Genomic DNA, 17,636 nt, shown 5'->3' with positions numbered 1-17,636 from the left:
AAATCAACAAGCATATAGTACATCTATTATCTGCCAAGCTAAGCACTATAAGAACATAAATAAGAGGAATACAGCTCCTGCCCCTAAGAGATCTATAAATCGTTACTGTTATTTTAGGACTGGACCGTTTAAGAAAAGTTTGAAACATAGCACTTTTCTGATGTATGTCAATGACCAGCACTTTCTTTTCTGATGTATCTGAACCATCATAAGTTACAACTACTGATTTACAAATCGACACAGATATGCCCCCAAAAAACTAAGTGTAAAAAATCAGATTCATCTCATTGTGGGATCTATTCGTCCTATTCTCTGAGCCAGTACAAGCCACATACCAGAAAGGATGGACTGGTCACTTTGATTTCATTTTAAGGGAAAAGAGGACACGAAGTTCATTAACTTGAAAATCATCTATTAAGAAAGCAATATGACATTTTTATACCAGTTTGTGTAATATTACTGCATAAGAAATTACAGAGTGCATAAATCATTAGGTCAATAGCATATATAGAAGAATGAAACAAAAGGAACATGATTATTCCTATCAAATAAAATGGGGAAAATAATCTAATTCACAATCTAAATCTAAATACCACAAACCCCCAACTGTAGCTTCTTCTGAGAGAAAATTTACCATTTGCATTTTCGGGATATAGTAATGACTGTGGTTCCATTAAGCCAAATGAAAAACTGCTTTACAGTTAAAAACATGAAGAAGCAACTTACATAGATGTGTAGCTCTCTTAATACTGGATATGACAAAATAAAGACATCAGGCTACCTGCTTTTGCCTAAAGCATGGCTTGAATTTTCTATTAATAGTGACAGTTCATGTAGAATACTACCTAATTTCCTACATTATAAAACTGCACAAGTTGGAGAATCTAAAAAATATTGCAAGAGTGAATTTCTTCCTATGGGGGAAAAAGTATATAAATATACTAGATGTTAACATTTCTATTCTTCATTCGATTATTTGCCCTGTTCAAAACATAAAAATACAAATAAATATATTTTCTTATAAATGAAGTTCATAGAATATTGTTTAAAAAAAGATTAAAAAAACAAAAATCTTAATTTATCCTTTCTTGTCATTAAATAAGAAGTCTAATATACAGACATATTCATTATTTATATAAATTGTAGGAGTCAGTTTGTCATTTCTTGTTCACAGTTGATATTTAATAGTGCTAGTCTCTACACAACACGGCTCACATCCCAAATGCAGGTTTAATTCTACTGTAAATTGCTCAAGATAATTTTTTCTCTTTTTTCATTTTAATTAAAAAAAAGACTTCATCCTTGGAATTTTAGAATTTACATTTGAGTGGTCTGAAAAAATACAATTTCAATGCAAAAACCACATCGAGCATTCAAGAGTATACTGCTGGTGCTGTAATCTTTTTGTATGATTTTGTTTACATAGAAAAAACCAATAAAACAAACAAGAAAGATTTTTAAATGTTTAAATTTAACCACGTAATATTAAAGATGTGCCTCATGCACACACACGCACACTCAAAAAATGAAGGAAAAAGGATCAGACATCTTTCTTTTGCATTTGTTCTAGCTTTCTTCTTAGGAGACCATAATTCTCCTTAGTTCCTGATGCAGTGGGGTCAAGCTGCAGAGAGATTTCATAGTGTTTTCTGGCCAAGTCTAGATGTCCCCAACGATGATAAAGCACAGCTGAAATAGCAAGAGACAAATTTCATTGGAAATGCTTCTGAATAACTTGTGGCATTCCCGACCGCTTGTACAAGAAACTGTTAAAGAACCTCTGCAGTTTTCAAAAACTATTGTTTAAAATAATATTGTTTGTACCACAAACTTTATTTATTGTAATCACATTCCCTCAGGATTGTCCGTTTCACCACCCCAGTTAGTCCTTAGGTTCTTCATATCATTGGGCATAACCCACCCACAGTAACATTATTACATAAAGAAATAAAAGGAAGAGTACACTAAAAGTTACTCAATGCTGCCGTGAAATTTCCAGGAAGCCAGGCTGAATGGGGCTGGGGCCCCATGTTGCTTAGGTCCCTCCCTGACTATGAAGAGGTCCAGCTGTTCACTTTAAATAAACATTCCCCTATACCTCATGGCAAAATAATAACTTGTTTATTGCCAGCTGGAAATAAGGGTTCTAACGTCAAGATCTGATCATAAAATGATAGTTAAAATAAACCTAATTATTAAAGTAATAAGCCTCTGATGATTATGATTTTGTAAGTAAAGCTAATTTTCTACATGGGCAAAAGAATAACTCTCGATGCTTCATGACTTGTGATGAGAAGCTACAGTCTGTAGGAAACAGATTTGGTGAAAAAATATTCACAGGATTGAGCATTCTAAACATCAACATGCTATGCTCTAAATATCTTAATTATTGAGATGTAAAAGTGGAAGAAAGGAATTGTAGGGAAGAAATCAATGTAAATGTATTTTTAGCAAAGGCATAGGAGCACGTAAGAAAACAGAGAAGACCAAGCTAGAATGGAAGGTCCACTACGGAAAAACAGAGAAGGACGTAAGTTAAATAGCAAACTTCTAAAGTACATCTCAGTTTAACATTCTAAGATCCTTCACACAAAGAAAGAAAATTTGAGTTTTATCATCAGAAGCTGTTACATTGAGTCGGGGATTTTGGGGGTTGTTTTAGTCACACAATTACAATTTGTAAATATGACTATTATTTAGTGTATAATCCCTTTTTAGTGTAATAATTCCTTTTTTAAACCTATATTTTGAAACCAGATTATAAAAGACAATAAAGGCTAAGTTTGAGAAAACTGTTCTCCCAACATTGATTTTACAGAAATACATCCATTTCATTAAAATTACACAGAATTTCAATATGGTTCTGCAAAATTTCCTTACCCAAATTGCCATGGTAACTTGCAGTATTTGGATGAGCTTTAATTGCTTTGAGGAATAAAGCTTCAGATTCCTAAAAAATGAAATACATAAAAAGGTACCGCAAATGATGCAAAACCAACACAGTTTTATTGCCTATAGTTTTTAAACTTTTAATGTGCTTGTTTTGTTTCACTGCATCCTTCTTCCAGAACCGCTAGGAAGGCACAGCAGGGCCACACCCTGTTAAGAGGCTCCCAGGGGAGATCAGGGAAGTGAGCGACAGGGCAAACACACAGGGTGTGAGGGGCAGTGGAAAGAGATGGTGGCTGCAGAGAGAAGATAAATATGCTAATGAGCTCTGCCACCTGACTCTCTAAAGTGGCTGAAGTTCTGTGACTTCAAGCAAGTAGCTCAGTTTAGGGTGCAGTGGAGGATGAATAAAGGTCATAGATAGAAAAGAGCTGGGCTGTGAAGACACCATGGGAGTGTCATTTTCAGTCAGCATTGATGAACTCATTTCCAGAATTCTCAAGGTAGAAATGAGGGCCTATTTAATATCCCCTCAAAACCCACAACCCTCTCTGTGCCCCAGAAGCAGCCCATGCAGCTGGAAAAAATGAGCAGAGAGACAGCACCGCCCCCGCTCCAGCACTTAAGCCTTGAGGTATTATATATGACCATGACCAAATGCCCCTGATATGAGTGAATTGATTTTTACGTAGACTTGCATTTCCTTCACATAGTACTCACTTCCAATGCGGTCACTAAGAAGCATGACCAAGTGTTTCCTTGCCTGATCATTACTGGCCATGGCTGGCTGGCTTGACCCTTTCTACCACATTGCTGAGAAATAAAGGTGCCTAACAGTTCTCGCCGATACCTGCTGGGGGCAGCTAGTCATGCTACCTACATTCATGTTCCTCAAGGGCCAAGCATCAAACGCTAAGCTTAAATAACCAAAGTTGGTGGTACTGGGGAAGGTTTGCTTCTTCTAGCTGCACCTTTTGTGAATTTTTCCAGGTGGGCTTCCTGCTCCAGAATTATACATTTTATAAAGTATAAGAAGACCAGTTTCCTTATCCCATAATGGCCTGTAACATTCTTAAGAAACAGGTTGGGAATTTGGGTGAACATCTCTGAAACCATCACTTTTCAGACAGAGCTGGAAGAGAAAATTTGTATTTTAGAAGTGTCACCCAAGAGGGACTGAATAAAGATATCAGAACAACATATAGGATGCCATCGAACATCACTCTCAGAACTTGTTTCAAAGTCAGCGCCTACATTCCAAGTTTCAGTAGCTGAAATTCCATCAAGGAAGCCTAAGATTTTCCCGCCATCTTAGATATGTTGGGCAAAAAATCAAATGGATTATACAGATTTGTAGTGGTTTCTAAGTTGTAGTGCTGCTTCTGATGATTTTCAAATATTTCTATTTAAAACCTAAAATTTGAGAAATAGGAAGCCCAAGTAATCTAAATCTACTTTAAAATGCTCCCTTACGTGCAAATGTATTAACTAGAGAGAACTGATTTAGAGATAAAAAGCAAGTTAGGAGTTTGCTAGGAGATGCTAGATTCACTTTTTGATTCATTTAACTAATTTCTCAAATATCCATGAGTGTGGACATCGTTCAGGATGATGTGGAGTTGCAGTCAGGTTTGGGGGATGTACTGGTATTCAGGGCAGTGTGCACAGGGAGGGGCTGCTGCTCTTGGCCAGGCAGGGCCTGAACCCTGGCTGGGTAATGAGGAGGCCGGGTGGGATGGAGTTGGAGGAATGAGAGGGTGGGCAAAGTCATGGGGGAGGAAAAAATCTGTCAGAGTTTCCTAGCCTGGCAGATAGAAAAATGTTGACAAAAGAAGAGATGTCAAAAGAAAGAGCTGGTTTGGGGAGGATGGTGAGTGTGGGTTAGACATGCTCCCTCTCAGGTAACAGTGGGGCAGCCCTGTTCTGGAAAGCAATGAACTGTTCACAAGCTGATCTTCTGTGGAGGTGTGTGGATGCTTAGAGACTCAGGTAATGAGCTGATAAATGCCAAAGAACAAATACATAAACTCACATTTTAAACTGGGGATATTTTTTTCATCAACAGAAAGAAAAAATAATATATTATTTTCTGAAGTGTATCAGACAAAATGTATTTGACAGAGGTATAGGACATCATGTGAGACAGAGAAAGGACTTGCAAAGGGACCAATGAGGGTCTTAATGTCTAGGTAGAGAGGATGGGGCAGTTAGAGGTTGTTTGAGCCACACTGACTGGCGGGGTAGATACATCACCACACCAGCATCCTTAAACTAAGGATAGAGTTTCACAAGGGACACCCTGCAGCTTGCTCCAACTAGGGAAGGTGATACAGGTGGTCCAACACAAAGTTGAAACCATGTATTGCATAGGAAGAGAGTAGTTCCCTTCTCAATATGCCTTCCTTTCTTCTGGTTCATTCTGGACAAAAGTCTCCATTTGGTGGTGATTTGGGGGTCACAGTTTCATTGCCTGCCAATCTCCCTTTGAAACTAAGAGAAGGCAACCCCCAGGCTCAGAGCCTTGGCCAGTGATAGTATCTACCTGAGACTTATAAAAAATTGTTTTATTTTCAGTTACCTAATATTTATAGCAATAATATGTTTCTACTTTATCTGTGTTAAAATTCTAAAGAAAGATGTCAAGTAAATAATAAGAAAAGTAATATGTAGATGTGGCCAAGAGAAATTCATGAAGGTGTGGCATAAATGTCTGGAGCTGAGGAAACTGCTCTGTAAACATAACCTGCTTTTAAACTCCAGGGCCAGTGGAAAGAGAAATTAGGATGAGAGGTAACAATTTAAGTACTAAAAACATTACTTTTGTATTTTTGCTCTATCACATTAACCATAAATTAGAAATTAAATGGCAATAAGTAACAAATTCTAATAGGTTTTAATGATCCTTAGAGTTTTATTTAATGATCACTAAACTAAAATTATTATTATTGCATGTATATATTTACCATTTAATAGCTATAAATTGTGCATTTTTTCTTATCACCATCTCCATTTTACAGATAAATAAACGGAGGAGTGGTTAAGTGCTCTTCAGCATAAAGGGCTGCTTGCATAAAAAGGTTCCCAATAGTCACATGGGTATAATGAGAACACTCGCTTGGCACATCAAAATCTCAGAATAGATTCTGGAAGCTTGAATATTTCAGAGCCAAATATGAGATGCATTCAGCCATTTCACAGCTCCTATGGGGGCACTTAATAAATGCCCACCAGTATGCTGGACAGCAATAGAGATACACAAATGGTACTTAAGACTCTGACCTCAAGAAGTCTCCAGGCTCACTAAAGAGATTCATCAAAAATTGATGATAATTTAAACAGCAAATACTTAAGTGGGAATACTCCTGTCCTGACGGGATGATGGCTGAGCTGGAGGGACCACTCACTCTACCCCTTTAAGCCACCACCTTGTCGCCTCCTCATCCTCTCAGGGCTGCCCCACTGTTACCTGAGAGGGAGCATATCTAACCCACATTCACCATCCTCCCCAAAACAGCTCTTTCTTCTGACATCTCTTCTTTTGTCAACATTTTTCTATCTTCCGGGCTAGGAAACTTTGACAAGTTACCTTCCTCTCCCATTACTAGGTAGGAGTATTCCCACCTAGTGCTCTGCCAAGGACAGGCCACAAGTAGCTAATAGCAACAAGTATCATTTTTTCTACTACAATAGAAAGAAATAAATAGTGGTTTTAAATTCTAAATCTTGAATTTAAAAAATATATTAAGGGAGGGCTGGTGGCTGACGTCATGGGTTAGGGTTTAACATCATCTCCCTCCTTTTGGCAACTCCTGAAGAGCTCATGGTAAGTTCCTTAGTTCAGATTTCATCCTCTGTTTCCTTATCTTAGGCTCAGTGCCCTGGCCTAGCCAATTAGGATGCAAAATGTGTAGAGAAATAGGAAACTCATTTGTCAATTTTGTTTTACGGAGTATTTTCTACTTTATCTGGGAAAAAAAGGATCAATGTGAACTGGAAGCCAGATGAAACTGAGGTTCTATCACCTTAATAGAAATTCTAGCTTACAGGCTGTGGGATGACAGAAAAATCAATACAATGATTACATAAGCTGAATTCTGAAGACTTGCTGTAGCTGGTCCCTGGACATTCCCGACCCATCCCAGAATGACACAGATGGCAGGAGAGGTCATTAGACCTCCTTACCTCCTTCCTCTCTCTACACGAGTAGATCCATAAAAAATAAAACTTAACCCCTCAAAAAGTTATCTTTGGAGCAAAATCTAGAAATGCTAAAATGTATATTGAAGCTATTAAACAACTTGACATTCAAAAATGAGAGAAATGCTTGACATATCTTACTATTATTATAGAAAAGTATACTGATAATGACATCTAATGAGCAGAACAGGAGAAGTAAATAACATAGGACAAATATGAATTAATCATTACCTTTAGGCCTAGTGTCATCAAGATCAGATAAGGCCCCTGACTCGGAAAGAAAATATTTCTCTCATAAAAGGACTAAGGCGCTGCTTCTAAAAGTATTTTCTGTAATATCTGTGTTAGATACCTGGGATGCTGGTTAAACTGCATATCCCTTGACTTTAGGCAACTGACTAAGATAGACTCTCTTGTGGGAAGGATTCTAGGCATCTATATTCTAACATACTCCCTTGGTGATTCCAATATATCAGATTAAAGCTCAAGATCACCAGTATTAGGAACACTGAGTCCCCTTCAATATACAGGGAATTATGCAACTTCTGATTTACAGTCTACTTCTAGTCAACCCTGAGAGCCCAGTTAGATAGAGCTCAGATTAAATATCTTCTGTTCTTTATTGGTCAGAAGCTTCTAGGGCCTTGCAGATGACCTATAACTTAACTCTAGATGAAGAAAAACTTGGAAGCAACAAGAACCAGCCTTATATTCTCCACAGGCTGTTAGTCCTTTTGTAAGACAGTACCTACAGAAAAACCCAGAGCTCCAGCCCAACTGCAAGAGCTGAATCAAACGCATCTGCTAGGATGTGCCTCATTTTTGGGCTTCTCCATTCCTCCCCATGTTTGAGCAAGGGTAGTGAATTCTGATGAGAGCAAACACGGAGTCTCACCCTGCAAATCCATCTTTTGGACAACTTCTCCAGGAAGCAAAATGACCAAGCCACACTAGTATACTGCTACCACTATTTCGGCCTAATTCTGAATTTAACTGGGCAGAAGTAACATTTATGGCTTCTGTCAGATGCTGGCATTAATTGCAAGAAATCACAGCTATAGCTTACATACCTTGTATTTCTGGGACTTCCCCAGCACATTTGCCAACGAGAACATCAGAGAGTGATCATTAGGTATTAATCCCAGTGCCTCTCTTCCAACTGCTTCAGCTTGGGCTAAATTACCTGAGAGTAAAAAAAAATGTGTTACTAGTATTTTGGTCTCTCTCTAATTAACAGAGCTTATGTGGATTATATACAATGATTATAAATTAACTACTAAAGAAAATCAACATAGAGTTCTAGTTGAGATGGCAGGGTGGCAACTCTTTATCCAAAAATATAATTTTCAAAGACTGCTTAATATTGCCATAAGTGGAAATATCACAATTCATTGTACTATTGCTGAATGTTTAGATTGTTTGTTTTTTACAATTATGTATGATGCTGAAATAAACATCTTCATGAATATAGATATCAACAATTTTGTTAAAAAATAAGAAAATCATTAAAACATTAAATGAGCAACCTAATGCTAAGGAACATGCATAACTTGAAAATCCCAAAGTTATTAATATGTTCTTTCATTTACTTATCATATATACATACATACATACATACATACATATTATATATAATGTTATATATATATGAGAGAAAAACTGTCCTACCCCCTCAGTGGTAGAAAAGTAGAGCTTTTTCTTGGGTAGAGAAAACATACACAAAAGAGACTCACAGAACAAGAAAGCATAAGTACCATGGGAATATTATGAAAGCAACACAAGATTTCAATGTGGGTAGGGAGTAAGAATAAAAAGAAAGAACAGGAAGAAGTCCTTCAAAGAAGAATAACTTCAGCTAAGCTCTGGGAGAGTGGCTGGGAAAAAAAATCAACATAAAATGTGTAATACACACACGCGTAACACACACGTACACAAAGGATCCTATCAGTTGGGAAGTCACTGCAGCTCAGCACAATTCTGATAGAATGTATCAACACTTCTGATTACATTTCGTAAGAGCATATAAAACCTAGTTTTAATTGTTCTCCAGATACCAATTATACCCAAATTGGAGAAAACAGGTCTGAAGAATATCATAGTAACATTTGAATAACTTAATATTTATTATATTGAAGTACACATTCTATACTCTCATTTGAAACAAGTGCATATCTCTTCTCCACATGGCTTAGATGGCTTACTAGCTTTAGATGCTGCCAAATTAATACTACCACTTCTTACAGGATGCTTGGATTTTTAAAACTAAAGGAGCAGAGTAACTGAGTTGAAAGAGTCTGCTATGGGCTAAGAAACCAGATCATTGAGTCTATTAGCAATATATCTAAAATAAGACACTCTGAGTGTTGGTTGGAGGGCATATCCTTTGAGTGCAGTCCATGAAATTTAAAGCATGGACCTAGTACCATCCACTTCCTAAGCTCAGAAGCCATTCTTGCTCACTTTTGGGTACCTCTAGTGTCCTAGGTGATGGGCAAGGTGGCTAGATAACAGGCTTCAGAAGAAATGAAGTATTAGCATACATCTTTCCCATTACTCAATGCAATTTTAAGTGGTGTCATTTTCCCAAACATTCCCAAAATGTCAAAGGAAACTCCATTTTCTAGAAGAATAGACATTTTTGTAATGTAAAATATTGAATCCCATAATAATTTTTGAAAAAATATTCTAACATAAACTAGGAAGAAAACAATAATCTATATATTTCCTAATTATTCAATGGTTCTGTACCATAAAATAATTTCCTCGGATTTATTTAATTCACTTTTCTGTACCTGTATTATCAAGGAGTATGATCATGTTGTTCCAAGCCAAACTGTGTTCTGGTTTCAGCACAGTAGCATTTCTCCACGCGTTTAATGCATCCACGTGACGATTAAGATCTGCATACTGAAAATAAAGCACAGACCCCAAGATATCAGTATTCCAATGTTTTTTGCTTACTCTCCAAGATTTACCCAAACCAAACCAAAATCAAACAAAACCTAACCTGTATATATTAAGCTTCTAATTTTTCATATTACTCATTTAATCCTCAAAATAATCTGAATGAAGCACATAGCTATCCCCATTTTACAGATGAAGCAATGAGGCACAGATAAATTAACTTATTCAAAGTTATACATCTAGAAATGGCAGAGCAGGGTTTAGAACCAGGAAGTCCAGCTCCCGAGCCTACAATCTCTTAACTACAACCCATAACTTAGCAATGCCAGGTGTCAAATTGTATTTCAGACTACTGAAGAGAGATAAGTTAAAAACCTAATCATTAGTATTTTTCTAGAAAGACCACACTGTCCATCTTTGGTAAATTGTAATTTAAGGGTAAACGAAATATTTAATGTGATTACAAGCTAAATTTGTCAAATTCACCGTGTGAAGAAGTCTAGTAGCTTCCTCCTGCCTACATCCAAGCTTCATAAAAATCTATCAGTAGATGAGATACTGTAAACTTCTGGGAAAAGTCTTACGTGGTTGATATAAAAGCTCTGGATACGTGGGGCCTATTTGCCTCCCTTAGGAAAGAAAGAGTTATCTGTCGCTTTCTTTTTAAAAGGAATGCTGTTTAACATTAATAACAGAATACAAAATGGCTGGTCCTCAGTTTGCATAATTAATAAAAGCCTGCAAAGGGAGAAAGTGATAGATTTTTTTAGCAGGTGACCCTCGTGCCCTCTTTAACTCAGTTCAAATGCACATCTCATCTGAATGAACTTTAACTCTGCAAAAAGTACAAATGATAACAATTCATCAGAATTTAAGGCTATTTCCTTACTTACTGTCAAATCTGTCTTTTCATTACACAACAGAAACATTTTGACTTGTCCTATGACCCACATAGCAAATAGGTGGCATATTATGCACAAAAGATTTAATGAATTATGGAAACATTTACGAATATCCATTTGCTAAAGATGTCAGAATTTCTCATGAGACTCAGAAACTCAAGTTTCTATATTTTAGTCCTTAAATAAGGAAATGGTATGAAAAGTTCAAAACCTTAAAATAATTTAGGCTGCTAATTATATCAACATTTAATTGTCTCTATATTTGATGTTCCCACTGATTTCTCAGTCAATTTCTCCAGGAAGTGACATAATTTTGAGTAGACACTATCTGTGGTTACGTTCTTTCTAACAAATCCAAGAAAACCAACATAGCTTCATTTATGCAACAAAATTCTTTACATATTTTGCCATTACTATTATTATTATTACTATTTATTAAAGAATAACAAGAGACTAAAATTTACTTTTATTTTCTGTTGACCTTCACACTTCTTATAGCTTTTATACAAAGTGAATAAGCACTGTAAGGGAAGCAGAGAAAAAATGGTGATTTAGCAAGAACTACCCATCCAGAAAGTAGATGGGTAATGTGCCGATTGGTCCCATGCCTGTCGTTCTATATTCTGCAAACTACATTTCCCAGAGTCCTTTGCTACTTGGCTCCTTGTTAAGTTTCTGTCAATAGGAGTCACAGGTGACCATCAGGTGGTAGGCATAGGGCAGTAACGCCTTCCTCCACTTCCCCACCCTCAGTCTCTCCTTTCTGTTCCTTGGCAGTGTCTCTGAAGTGGCTATATCCCCTCCTCCACAGTCCCAAGGCAGAAAGCAGTGGCCTTCCTTCATGATCTAAGCTCTTAAGGTTGTTGTAGGTCCTGAGATGGTGGCCCCTTCTCTGAGCTCCTAAATTCTGGTGGCACCACTTCCTCTCATTTGTTCCCCCAACTCTACACTACAGGGTTTCTTGTTAATCTCTGAGCTAATATCACCTTTCTATTTTTGTTCTTCTAGCCTTCCACCAACTGTCCAATCAATTTCCTGTACTGAATCTTCTCTATTTAAAATACTTATTAGCAGGGTTTCTGTTTTCCTGAATGGATCCTGACTGATACAATTAGTCCTTGCAAAATGAATTGTCTCTAGTAATATCTCCAGTCACTATTACTATAGATCTCTAATATCAGTCACGTGTCCCAAATAAACCAGTTCTTGCCAATTTCTATTTCACAAGAGAGTAGCATTATATATTCCCTTCTTATTTGAGTCCAAAAATCAAAACACATTTCTGTCTCCCATTACAAAACAATGACTAAGGATGTTTCTTAAAGAGAAACTTTTTTTAAAGTTATTAAGTTCTCCTTATTCACCAATATATAAATGTGTTGGTTGAGCTGTTAAAGATTAAGCTCTTAAGGCTTTTAAGCTGTCAAGCAGGCAAAAGCTGGATAATTAAACAACAATGGAGAGCAAAATCTTTCAATAAGCAAGAACAGTTGGCAGAAGGGAACATAGGAAGATCATTTCACGGTAGCATAATTAGTAAACAATATACACACAGAGCAGTACAAGCTCTTGAGCTATTTAATACTACACATTATCTTCTGTGTGAAAGTAGGAATGAATTCCAGGACTGGAGCACAGGATGAAATCCTGTATTTTATATTCCATCCTCCTTTCTTGGGTTATAGCTCTTATGGAAGGCTCATTTAACATAAATTCTCTATATCCAAATCTCAAGGAATTGCAGTGACAGGCAGCTACTAGGGGAAGGAATAAGACTGTTAAGAATTAGAACTTTAAAGCATAGCCTAGAAGGCTGCAGATACAATCACTTTTCAAGAAATGATCTAAAAGAAGAGCTACCTCCGAAGAAGAAAAAAAATGAAAGAATTCATGTGGATATCAAGTATATGCCATGCAAGTACTAGTATAATAGACACAGTAAATAGAGACAGTAACACCTGCAGTAACCACCAATGCAAGGATTCAGATAAAACCCAATTTCTCCCATCCCCCACCTAGCCCTTATTCTGACTTCATTAACTCTGCAAGGGTCCACTCTACTTTGCATGTGATTGAATTTTTTGGTTTCTACTTATATCATATGGTGAAGTTTTACTGTCTTTCCACCTTCCCCTCCCCAGAGAGAACAATGTAGGGGATCAAAATATGTCACTCCAAATATACCATTTTGGCATAAAGAATATTGCACTGAAAGCATTTGAGATTCAACAGATACAGAAAGAAGCTTTACTAAAGCCTCCTTGATCTGACTAAAAGTAGCAATTTCTGGGAAATGAGGACTGCCATAAATCTTTTCTTCTGGGGAAGCTTTAAGGCCATGAGGAAGACATACTTACACAAACAAACCTCATTTCATTAGTTTCCCCCATATACTTATGCCACCCTTGGGAACCTAAAATCTCTTTGTCTTGTCACTTCTCTACAAACGTATTGTTCTTTGTTAAGATGCTAGGTACGCCCAAGTTCAGACCATCCTTTTGAGTTACTCATCACTGAGTTTCTCCAGTGTATGGACGCTCACTGCATATGTTAATAAACTGTTGTTTTGTTAATCTGTCTGTGGTCAGTCTAATTTGCATCACTCCAGTCAGAGAACACAGGAGGGTAGAGGAGAAAGATTTTTTTTATCTCCTACAATGGTTTGTCACTAGAATAGTTTTACCTCTCTTCAAAAATTCAGGTTTCATAGAGAAAGCTGTTTCAACATCAAAGTATGTAACTAGATCATAAAGCACACATAAAACGTAAAAGAAATGCATACAAGGTAAGTGGCTTCAGAGAAAGCTACATGGGACAACAAGAATATCAATCTTCCTTGTTCAAACATTGTGCTGTTCCAAGGCTCAGTCACATTACTGCCACCTTCCCTCTGTTTCCAGGGAGAAATAATTTCTCTTGTTCACACAAGTATATAGAGATGGTATCTTTTTATGATATATCATAACTGAACCATATTTTCTATATTTTGAATAAAAACATGCAAGCCACTTCAAAATTTATAATACAAGCAGCATCTACCCATTTAAAGCACAGAGTGTGAGAGGCAAAATTTCATCTTTAGCCACCTGTTCTTGCCACCTTGTGTCCTCCATTCACAAAATTCTACCTTCCTCAATTCACACAATCATGGCTACCCAGTCTAGAAACAAGCAGTGAAGACCAAACACAGTCCCATCATGGTACAACTGAAGACTGGTTTTCCCATAAACTTAAAGCAGTTCATGTTTTCTAGGTTGTTCTCCCCAAACGGTCTTTCTGCTCTGACCTGGCAGTCAGCTCAATGTTCAGACAGAACTGCTTTCCAAATGCAGGGCCAATAACAGGGTACTGGAATCACTCAGGGAATTTTGTTGGCTTGTTTTTGTAAATGCAGATCCCCTGTGGGGCTTTTGATTCCCTAAATCTGATGTAGCGGGGGATGACTTGGATGTACAACCAGTTTTTGGAACCACTGGTCTTGATAACACGAGAACTCCCCAAGACCGTGAGGCTTCAGGTCTCTAAAATGAGGATAAACAGGCATCTCTTTAAAACAACTTTGGTGCAATCCCACCTGTGAGGTAGGCTGGATAAAATCTGGAAAATTATATACAAACTTCTTTTAAAAATCACATCTCCATACATGTGTTTTGGTTTGGCTAAAATGAGCAAAAAGTTTTTCCCTTAACAATTTTATTAAATATAAAAACTAAATATATTAGGAACATATATATTTGGCTTCTTGTAGTCAAAACTAAAGGGTTGATTGAAGGGAGACTATAACCATCTTATTTAAAGAATTTTGCTATTTGTGGCTAAGTCATTTTCCCCTCAGTTTTATGGAGATATATTTGGCAAATAACATATGTAAGCTTAAGGTGTACTATGTGATGATCTGATACACATGTTACAAAATGATGACCACAATAAGGATAGATACCACCTCCATCACCTCATTGGTATGTGGTAATTTTCTTTATTAAAAAAATCAAGAGCTATAATAATTAAGCTGTGTATCTTCGTAGAAGCTTTTCAGAAACAATGACAGAATCTGTTTCACCATCATTTAGCAATATGTTTTCAGATTTTAAGGTTATTGAACTTAATGTATAGCTTTTGCTACAATATTTATTTGAATAAATAAATAATTAGAAAAAGAAAATCACAGAAATCGTATCTTTATATTTTGTCAATAACTAAAAAAAAGAAAGTCACCATGGAACACATTATTTCCTATTTCCATTGAATAATCTCAAAACTCTTTCATATAAATCTTGTGCCTTCCTCAGAATTCTTTTTCGGGGAGAACAGTTATCACACAGGAATAACCTGGGGTGCAGGGAGCTGTCCCTGGAAGAAGATGGAAGTTCAGAAATCACGTTATGGGTTTGTTTTGTTAATCTCAGTTTTTATTTGTGTTTTAAAAACATAGAAACTGATGTTTATCAGGAAGTTACCACTTGGAGTACTGTTTTACAGGGCACAAGGGACTTTAAAAATTGTAATTTATTGCCTGGTTTGACCTATTGCCTGTGTGATCTCTTAGCTAATTCAGGTTGGACTGTTCTTTAATTAGACCTTTAAAAGTAAAATATAAGGAAATCAAACAGCTAATTTCAAATGAGATAAATCTATGTGAAAGAACTTTATACGATGGAAAGTGCTAGGAGGGGTGTTACTACCATAATTTTATTATAAATAAAGAAAAATACAAGCTTTTCTTTTGCATCTAAAGGCCATCATACACTTACTAAACGCCCGAGGTTGTAGTAACAATCTGGGTATTTCCTCCTGTGTTTGATCGCTGTCCGGTAACTTTGCTCGGCTGCTTCGAACCGTTTCAGGCTGTTCTGCACGATGCCTAAATTCATCCATGCAGCAGCAAAGTCAGGCCTGGAAGAGCATTTTAAAAAGGCAAACAAAGAAAAGAAAGTCTTAGACCCCAGAATGTAGGAGCTCATTTCTTTGCCACTAGCATAATTATAAAAACAATGCTTACTGTATTTGTACAGCCAAAGACAGCAGCTCCTCTGCTTCCTGTAGCTCGTTCCTTTCTTTTAAAATATTTCCAAGATTGTTCATGGCATGAACGTACTTGGGATTTAATCTGAAAGTGGAGAGAGAAACCAAGCTGTCTGTTAACACTCAGTAGTTTTTACTAAACCCTCAGAAATTGGTAAAGATATCTTAAACTTGGAGTCTTTAAGGGGACAGGTTTTTAACCCTAGAAAGTTAAAACAAGACATGTATATAAATGAGACAAGATGCTTGCAGTACCTCACAGCTTCCCGGTAATATCTGATGGCAGCAGTTTGATTGCCTTTATCTGCCAGGTTTTTGCCAACATTGTAGTGAACCTGCAAATATAGATAAAAACTTGGCCATCAGCTGATAGACTTCTTTGTTCAGAGCAGTGATACCTATCATATCTTCTAACTGAAAACAAAAGGTAATGGTATTAAAAAAAAAAAAAAAGGACCACCCACCAGAACTTTAGGTAAAGCCCTACAGAGGCTCTGCCAGGGGCTGGCTTGTGCTTTCATCCCCACTCTGTAAGAAAAGATTCAAAGACAGCAGTAACAAGCAGATGATACCACTAAAGTATAACAGAAGGGTATTTAACTAAGGAACTCAAGAAGAAAACTAGAAAGTTAGGAAGCTACGCTGGTTTTGTTGCTAAACCCTTGACTCCCCCTCCTCTCTTACACATCTGTCCCCCACTAGGGCTGAGGGTGACCACCATTTTGCGTTTTGTTTCTATGAATTTGACTACTCTAGATACCTCATCTAAGTGAAATCATATAATATTTGTCTTCTTATAGCTAGCTTATTTCACTTAGCATAATGTCCTCAAGGTTCATCCATGTTGTAGCATGTGTCAGAATTGCTTTCCTTTTTAAGGCTGAATAATATTCCATTGTATCGATATACCACATTTTGTTTATCCATTTATCTGTCGATGGACACTTAGGTTGCTTCCACCTTTTGGCTAGTGTGACTGATGCACTATGAACATTGATGTTCAAATATATCTTTGAGATCCTGCTTTCAATTCCTTTGGAGATATATGTGTGTATATATCCCCAGAAGTGGAATTGCTGGGTTATGTGGTAATTCTGTTTTTAATTTTTAAAGAACTAAAATGATTAATTTTATGTTATGAGACTTTTACCTCAATTTTCTAAAGAAGAGAACTTTTAATAATTGAAGAGAGTGTTAAAGAAGACTAGATGAAATAGGACTCACAGCTGCAAACCGACTAGAAATTCTCAGGTCATCTTAATGTGAAGGCACTAGGGTGGCCAACTTATGGCATCTTCTCAAGAGTACATTGGCTCAGAATAAATTACAAGGAAAGGAGTTGGGGCCTAAACTAAGACCAGGGCAGCAAAACTGACTCATAAGAACTATTATCAAAAGTATTTATTGATCATAAGCTCCTCCTGGAGGCTTACCATGTAAAGGCCAATAGTAATCTCAGGAGAGACGCTATAGAAATTCTATCAATTGAGTGTGTTAAGTGTGACTAATAGCAATAACAGAAACACCAGCAGTGAGCAGGTGCTGAGGGTCACCATGAACCAGTGCAAGGGTTAGCACCGAATACATATAGTCTCTCCTCTTCAGAGCAGTCCTGACAGGATGCTCTATCGCCCTCCCTTCCAAGTTGAGGGGCTGCTCCAGTGTTGTTAGGCAGCTTACCTAAGTTTCTGTTGCTGAATTTGAACACAGGATCCAAAGCCT

General features: G+C 37.0%; 1 protein-coding gene across 1 annotated transcript in view; it reads right to left on the bottom strand.

Annotated features, from left to right (window-relative positions):
- Nucleotides 1-394: 394 nt before the first annotated feature.
- The window catches only part of TMTC4 (transmembrane and tetratricopeptide repeat containing 4), a 53,808-nt gene continuing 36,566 nt past the window's right edge, over nucleotides 395-17,636 (bottom strand). The window contains exons 11-17 of the mRNA XM_006909385.3: nucleotides 16,170-16,249; nucleotides 15,892-15,999; nucleotides 15,644-15,785; nucleotides 9,879-9,993; nucleotides 8,157-8,269; nucleotides 2,881-2,950; nucleotides 395-1,689 (exon numbers count right to left, since the gene is read on the bottom strand). Of these exons, the coding sequence (XP_006909447.1) occupies nucleotides 1,541-1,689; nucleotides 2,881-2,950; nucleotides 8,157-8,269; nucleotides 9,879-9,993; nucleotides 15,644-15,785; nucleotides 15,892-15,999; nucleotides 16,170-16,249 (777 nt within the window). The 3' untranslated portion in view covers nucleotides 395-1,540. The remainder of the gene's footprint in view (nucleotides 1,690-2,880; nucleotides 2,951-8,156; nucleotides 8,270-9,878; nucleotides 9,994-15,643; nucleotides 15,786-15,891; nucleotides 16,000-16,169; nucleotides 16,250-17,636) is intronic.

The sequence above is a fragment of the Pteropus alecto genome, unplaced genomic scaffold (assembly GCF_000325575.1).
Source record: "Pteropus alecto unplaced genomic scaffold, ASM32557v1 scaffold13, whole genome shotgun sequence".
Classification (NCBI taxonomy): Eukaryota; Metazoa; Chordata; class Mammalia; order Chiroptera; family Pteropodidae; genus Pteropus; species Pteropus alecto.
Note: the sequence above shows the minus strand (reverse complement) of the source record. Positions and strands in the feature narration are given on the sequence as shown.